The sequence below is a fragment of the Crocodylus porosus genome, unplaced genomic scaffold (genome assembly GCF_001723895.1).
Source record: "Crocodylus porosus isolate Cpor-Errol unplaced genomic scaffold, CroPor_comp1, whole genome shotgun sequence".
Taxonomy (NCBI): Eukaryota; Metazoa; Chordata; order Crocodylia; family Crocodylidae; genus Crocodylus; species Crocodylus porosus.
Genome location: NW_017728914.1, coordinates 23,186,352 through 23,194,339, shown reverse-complemented (window position 1 = coordinate 23,194,339; position 7,988 = coordinate 23,186,352). Strand labels below are relative to the sequence as shown.

The 7,988-nt window shown below is 40.1% G+C and overlaps 1 protein-coding gene across 1 annotated transcript in view; it reads left to right on the top strand.

Moving 5' to 3' along the window:
- The first annotated feature begins 390 nt into the window (after positions 1–390).
- Positions 391–7,988, top strand: part of SH3RF2 (SH3 domain containing ring finger 2) — a 70,455-nt gene continuing 62,857 nt past the window's right edge. The window contains exon 1 of the mRNA XM_019535000.1: positions 391–2,878. Coding sequence (XP_019390545.1) covers positions 2,453–2,878 — 426 coding nt within the window. The 5' untranslated portion in view covers positions 391–2,452. The remainder of the gene's footprint in view (positions 2,879–7,988) is intronic.

Here is a 7,988-nt window from a genome sequence, read left to right as displayed (position 1 = left end):
CCCCCTGCCAATGATTACTTTACTTCCCTGGAATTTCTATCTACATAGTAATGACAGAATGAAGTACAGTACATTATTTCACATTCATTGAAGGCTAAAATGCCTTTACCGATAGTTAATAACTTGGTTCCTTCAAAAATAGTATCTGCCACACTGTGATAATTCTCAATAATTAGTTTAATAATTGGTTAGCATTTAACCTACCGTAAATGTAATAGCCAAGCTAAATTAAATATGTATTTAAAAGCTTTAAAAATATGCCTTTTGCATGTATATGCCAACTAATATATTTACATACCCAGGCCTTGTTCTATTTTGAAACTATCAAATAATGTGTTAAAAGCTGTGAAAACAGGTCCTTAGTGCCCTGCTCCCTAACAAGGCTGTCACAATGTTATCTTTGCTATGAATTAAACATTCAGAAAGGAATAAGTACGCTTTTTTGTGAGCCTGTGTGGAACACAACCTGTGTAACAGACGGACATGAATGACATGAGGAGCTGGAGGCAAAGAGCTTTGTAAGTTTTATTAAAAGGCACGTGAATAAAAATACCATGTACCCTTACAGCATTTGCACGTAAATGATACAATACTACAAAACAAAGCAGACCATCAAATCCAATCAGACAGTTGCTTCCCACCTCTTAAGAAAGTATCACATGCGCACGTCATTGGAGGGCCAACAACCTCCAGTATCAGTCAGCACTGGATGCAGACTACTAGTTATACAGACCGTTGGTCTGTTCCAGTACAAAAGTCCAATGCTTTTACAATGCCGAATTAAGCACATTCTCAGAAATAGAAAGCAACACAAAGCCAGATTTTTTTTCTTGGTTTTGTGTTGCTTAGTTGAGAGTTTCTAAGAATAAAGCTTTAAAAGTGGTTCCACCCTTTTCTCAGAAACAAGCTCAGCTGTATAAAGGAGAAAGACTCAGAGCTAGGATCTTATCTCACCTCTGCAATGCAAGTCCAGAATACCTCCACTGAGGTTAGATCCTCCAACCCAGCATCTGCCTTCTAACCAGGACCAATATGCATGAGCTTCTTTCCGAAACTTTTTGGAGAGGATCCATCAGGCAGTGACGGAGTTAACAGGGCTGAGCAAGTAAGTTGATCTGTAAGCCAGTAACACAGATAGATAGTTGTTAAAGTTCTCAATAGGGCTGCATTTTGGGGAGGGAGTGAGCTGTCATCCCTTCAGCTGTCCAGAACTGCTCTTGCCTACGAAGGGTCACAAATACAAGGTTAGTGGTACTCAAGAATTAACAATCTGCTCTAGATTTTGCTTAGTAAATGAAGGCTCAGTTAAACTGATTATAACCTTCCCTCATTAGTGGGGAGAGGGTCCAAAGTATATCAACCAGGATTACTAGGCAAAAGTACAGTACAAAATCTGTGTCCGTGCAGGACAAATAAGCCTCAGTGAGCTTTCAGAAGGAAGGTTTCAGGGTTATCAACATGTATTTCAACATCAGAAGAAAAAGGATTTCTGGTAAATAGGATCTTGTTGGGATTACACACACACACAGCCTCTGAATGTGTTAAGGAACTATACTTGTTTCCACAAGCCATGACCTGAATCCAGAATTCATACATGTTTCAGTTCAAATGAAGAGGCAGCTGAAAAAGAAGCTAAACAGGTTGAGTGACTTCACATTGTGGGAGGAATAATGATTACTTTTGGGGCTGTTTTGGATAATCGAGGCAGGTGAGGATGCAACTGCAGAGCTCCTTAACTAGGTATAAGAATAATATTTGTATTTGAATGGCTTTATAGACTTGCTGTTAAAAACTAGTAGAAAGCAAGCTTAATTAGGAAGGATCTTAAAAATGAAACAGCATGTGGGTGTTGTAAGATGTGGGTGTGTGTGCATGTGAGTGTGTTTAGCTAAGCAGTAATAGAGACAGTGTGTGTGAATAAGGTTCAATATGATGTTTACCTCATCTAACCAGGTGGAAATTTTTTATTATTGTATTCATAACTAACATGGTAAGCAGGAGACTGCGTAGCATTAAAGCGTTAAAGTTTTCAGATGCTACATGCAAGAAGGAACGTTCCCATCCTGTTTCAGTCAATCAATGATGCTTTGATTTGCAGGCATGAATTAATATGGTTAACTCATTCTAACCTACAGTTATTTATCTGCCCCAGCGAACAGAGCCCGGATCTGTTCTGCAACTGATTTGAGCCTGAATACACTTCTTCTCGCTAGTACTGAATCATAAATGACTCACTTCAGACTTGGATGTGAGAGCAAAGTATACATTTGCAAATTGGCTCATGAGACATTGCTTTGCAATGTAGGTGGGATACATTACATACTGTAGCAGTCAAGTTCTGCTCTTTTTTTTTTTCCCTCCTCCCTGTTGCTTCATGCAGGATGGTTTTCTGATCCTAGGATTACAGCATCGTTTTTGAGGGTATGAAAAGGAGCCACCTATGCTCAAGTGAATGTATCATGTGGACTTTTCTGGCCTGGCTTACAACTCGAGTTCTCCACTGAAGATGGATGATTTAGCTTTACTTGACCTGTTGGAGTGTCCTGTGTGCTTTGAAAAGCTAGATGTCACAGCCAAGGTGCTACCATGCCAGCACACCTTCTGCAAGCCTTGTCTGCAGAAAATACTGAAATCCCAGAAGGAGCTGAGATGCCCAGAATGCAGAACTCTTGTCTTCTGCAGCATTGAAGAGTTACCGTCCAACTTGCTTCTAATTCGCTTACTGGATGGTGTCAGATGTGGACAAAATGTTACGAGATTTGGTTCACTCCAAAGGTCTGGGGTTCTGTCCTCTCCTGCCTCCATCAGGAGAGTCCCAAGAGGTTTACAACTTAATCAGTACAGGCTGGCACCAACTCCCAGGATCCATATGGAAGAGGTAAGAAGAGTTCATGTTTCTTAGTATCTTCATAGGCAAAGGAAGTTGCAACATTATGTGCCAAGAGCTGTGAAACCCTTCATGTTAGTAACACTGAAAAAATACTTGAGAGAGAGTGAGATTATTTTCACTTGAAAAAGCTGTCTGCTTTCTCCCTGTGATATTTGGATATTTTGAGTTGATCTCAGCAGTAACTACATTCAGTCTTAAGCTTATCCAAAAATAGCTTGCTTTTCTGAGTGCAAACATTTCAAGAAGGCAATTTCAGGAATTTTCTGGTACTACCTGACATCGGTCAGGCCAGCAATATTGTGTGCTCCAACTTTCAGGTGATATTTTGCTGTGTCTATCACCTGTCCAAAGTCAAGACTGCATTAAGTCAAGAATGCAGAATCACAGAAGTTAGAGCTTCAAAAGCCTTCATATTTCATGTCTCTCCTTCCTGAGTGCTACTGATAGAAAATGCTATGCAAGACCAAAGGCAGTTAAATAAGGTATTACTATTATTTTTTCCTAGGACAGTTTCTCCCTTAATGCTTTGTCCAGTCTGATTCTAAAGTCCCACATTGTTTCAGCCATTTCCCATAAGGGTACCATTGTTTTTACTATATAATGAACGTTAGGCATGATATTATAATATATAGTTAATATCTGTGCTAAACAAATGATACAATATAGTCTTATTATATGACAGTTACACACAATACAATTAAATGCTAGTTGTATTTTACCTTCTAAAGAAGTGTGGGTTCATCTGCATTTGCAGTAAAGATTGATATGAAGTTTAAATTTTACCTGCACTAGACCTCCTGTTCCTGATGTGCCAGTTCTTCCTTCCTGAGGCACTCATTGTATAATGTGAGCCTGAATTCTTCAACATTCAAAATGTTTGACTTCAAAGGCTTGCAAAGGCATAAAGTATTTGGGCAGTGATAGAGATATAAACTGGCAAAGGAATATGTAGTATGAAAATATTCACTAAAACACATGTGCTTGGCCTATATGGAAAAGTTTGCATTTCTGTGTGAATATATTTGTATATACTTAGAACTATATATAGTACATTCGAGTGAAGCCTATTCAAGTACAATTTGGTATATGCATTCCACAAAATCTTTTAACCTTGATTCTGTTAGAAACTCTTCTTGCAGACACAACATGAAGATGATATTTGGAGAATGTGTCTAACTAAGACTTTCTGTTGGTATAAGGAAATGTGAATTGTTGCCCCTGAAGTTTATGCACTGGAATTCCTTCTGGTGTGGCCACCAAACAGCAGAGCTGGTTTAAGGGCATGGGTGACTGGTTATTATTAATCAATGTTTTAAATCCAGCCCACTTGTGTCGTGATCAACAATTCCCACATCTGACAACAAGAAGATGGGATGTATGAAATGTTTACCTCTTCAAGCCAGCTTTCTGAAGACAAATGTCACACAGTTGATGTTATTGTTAGTCTTGTTGTAGCTTTATGCAAGAGTTTTCATTTTCCTCAGCTTTAACAACTTTTAGGTCAGGACAGAAGCATGTCAAAGGGGGGGATAATGTGGACACGCGTAACCTGTTTTGTGGTAGATGAGAGCTAGTGGTTCCAGGACAGTCAATCCACAGCCTTTTATCAGCACTAAGTTCATATTTTAAAGTATTTATAATTGTAGGAAGTTATAGAAAGGACTGAAGACTGGCTTTGATAATTTATTTGGTACATTCCAGGTGGGTAATATGCAGAGACATACGGAAATGAAACTCAACAACAGCTTGGTTACTTGTGATCTCCTTGGCTAGGGATAGCAATTATACAGAAACTGGTAAAAATGATCAGAAACCAGTTCAGATCTGTAACACAAAAGTTGAGTGCACATAAACTGCTTTCAAAATGGCCAAAGCCAGTTTAAGATAAACCTGGATGGATGTAGTATCAGACTCAACTGATTTAAGTTAAATCGGTTTATTGAACTTCTGTCCCAGATCCCTTCAAATTCAAGTTAATTCACAGTCCTCCCCCAGCATCCCAGGATGCTTTGCACCTCCCCCATAAACCCCGCCCTTCCCCCCCCCCACAGGGTGGGCTAGCTTTGGCCCAAGCTGTCTGCTCCGGTCTTCTGACCTGAGCCATGGCAGGCATGTGGCTGCACTTCCGGAATCAATAATGAATGTCTGCTCATTTGTTTTCTGGTTCAATCTATGAAGCTTAAACTAACCTGTGACAATTGAACTGATTCAGCCGCAGGCTTTTTGACTGTCTGCACTTAGCCCGTGTGACAACAAACAGTGAAAGATGAGGACTGGTCAACACCAGTGTCAACAGAAACAAAGCATGTCCCAGTGACTGCGGAGCCTACTGGCAGATAGTTTTGTAACCCTAACAGGAGAAAACAAATGCACTGACCACATCGCTGCTAGTAGAGGGCTTTCATTTCTGCTCCATTAGAATACTGGCCAGAGAAGAAACTGGAGTCAGTTAGTGTGGAGGGAAATCATCCAGTTCTCTTGTGCATGCACACATGCATACGCACATGCACGCACACGTTCTTCCAGAAATCATGTTCAACTCATATCATTAATGAATAACTGCTCACTAAAAGGCTGAACTGAAATATTCACTTAACATACAAATTAAGGAAGGAAAACACAAGACATACAAAAAAGAAATCAACCTTCTACTGCTAGTTAGATTACCATTTCATCTTTTTACATTATCATACGTGTGAATTAAGGGCAGGTAAACATAATTTGTCCTAGGGTCTCAAGCTGTCTGTTCATAGAATAAGCATGGATTGGGCTCTCTCAACTCCTCTCAAGAACTGGGACTTCCCAACCAGAGACCCCCTCATGGGCACTTTGGCTTGCATCACCTCACAAACTTTGGCCACTGTATCATGCCTGCCAGAAAGAGTGACAGGTGGTGCCAAAGATGCCAAAGTACCCAAAGATGCATTTTCTGATACAAAACAGCACTTTGCTAAGAGTTTAAATTAGTCACCGATTTATTTCGTGCAAACTGCTAGTCATCACACAGCTATAGTTTTCAGCCACTATCACTGTGGGCTGGATTAGACCCTAGAGTGAAGTTTCATAATTTATCCCATTCAACAGTCTTGAATCATCCAAGCTGCAGTGAAAAGCATAAATACCTTTAGGCCATCCTCCTTTTCTTTCTTTCTTTTTTCCAGCCCCCTCTCCCTGTGCCTCAGATTTTACCTTCTAGCCTTCAGGACAAGTGAAAACCTGTTACAAATGTTTTGTAACAGTGTCATTCATCCATTTGCTGCTAACAGAAACAGTAAAGATGAACTCAGAGTCAAAACAACCAGTCAGGTTATTCTCCTACTAGTTAATGGCAAGTGTTGCCCATATTGCTCTAGTGTTGCCATAGTGAGGAAGGCATTTAACTTCCCCATGCCTCAGTTCACTCATCTGTATAAAGGCTATAACTATATATTATATAAGAATACTGAAAAACTTAATTAACTAATGAATAATATAAAGCACCAAGATATTTTTTCACTGTGGGGTGCACAATAGTCCACACCAAGGATGCCTCGTGCTTGGTAATTCCATATATGAGCCACTGTGACACATTTCACTTGCCACCCTGACGGATCATGCTTGCACACATAGTAGATCTAGCTGTTAATCCTAACAATTAACCTCAAAAATGCTGATGTAGTGAGAATGAAAGGGTAAGAAACAATGACTTTATCTTGCCTCTGTAGCATGCCAGTTGTTTTAATCATTTAGAGAAGCTGGAATAATGTGAGGCTTCAAAGCCGTTTGGTCTTTCATGTGATGTTGCTGATGCTGTGCTATATTTATCTGGAGGAGAATGTATTAGGAGCAATAGCAGACTGGGAGGAAGGCTGGTTCTGACAGCACAGGAGTAGGGATCTGGGGATCTCAGATCCAGCTCTTCCCTCATAGTTCCCGTGTGATTTTATGCAAACACCAGATGACAAGGGAGTCAATGGGGATTATCTCCAGTGCCTTAGCTCCCCCAGCTCTTGAATAGTGATAAATAGACTCCCAAGGCTTAGAAGCACAGTGTGAAGCTAGAATTAATTTATGTTTGTAAAGCACTCAGGCTAAAAAGTGCCAGCAGTTCCTTTTATAAAGCCCATTTAAATCAATGGGAGCCTTCATAGGCTTAAAGTCAGGCCTCAGATGTACACAGCATTGTTATTGTAGAGCCAGCGTGAAGAAATCTTGCAAGACTGCAATCTTGTGGGTGTTTTTTAGACCTCACAGGCCGGGTCTACATGAGATGCTGACTGCACAGTAGCCCAAGTCTACTGCATAGTGGCATCGCGTGGCAGCAATCGTGATGCGACACTGCTGGGCAGTAGTCTCGGACTACTGCGCTGTCAACATCACAAAAAAGCTGTTCATCAATGCTGCTGCTCAGTAACTTGGGTTAGTATGTGTTTATACTTGTAGTACTTCATTTAGTACTTGTTTATACAAGTATCCAATGACTGCCAGTAACAACTGTGCAGTCAGCATCTCGTGTAGATGCAGCCAGTGTAGAGAAACAAGTTTGACTCTCTGGGTTGTTTTCCCTCTCTTCTCACCCCTTCAACTAGCTTTGATAATGCTCTTGAAATGACTTGATTACAAAACATCAGAGTTTAATGATGAATAGTGGAAAATGCTGGCCAGATGTAGAGAAAACTCTTGAAACATACTGCTCTCTGGCTTCCTCTTTGTAATGATTCAAACTGGTGACTCTTCTCAGTTGAAGATTTTTGGAAAAACAAGCTGGTGAAAAAAAATGTAATCATTCCCAAGAGAAAACCCATTACTGCCTTTTCTTTACTGAAATTTCCCATCTGATGCAGAGTAACAAATGAGGCTGCCATAACCATCTTCAAAGACTTTTTAAGAATGCTTAGGAGGAAGGGTGTTCGTACCCGAAAGCTTGCAAAAAACAATTTTTCCAACTGTTTAGTTGGTCTAATAAAATATATCACATTTAACCAAAGAACCTTGTCTGCCTGTGTCCTTAGACCAACACAGCTGCAACCAACACCCCTAAGACCTCTTAAATAACTTTTAACAATTCACATTTTAACCTGCCCTCTCCTGGAACAGTATATATGCAATGAGACAAGCT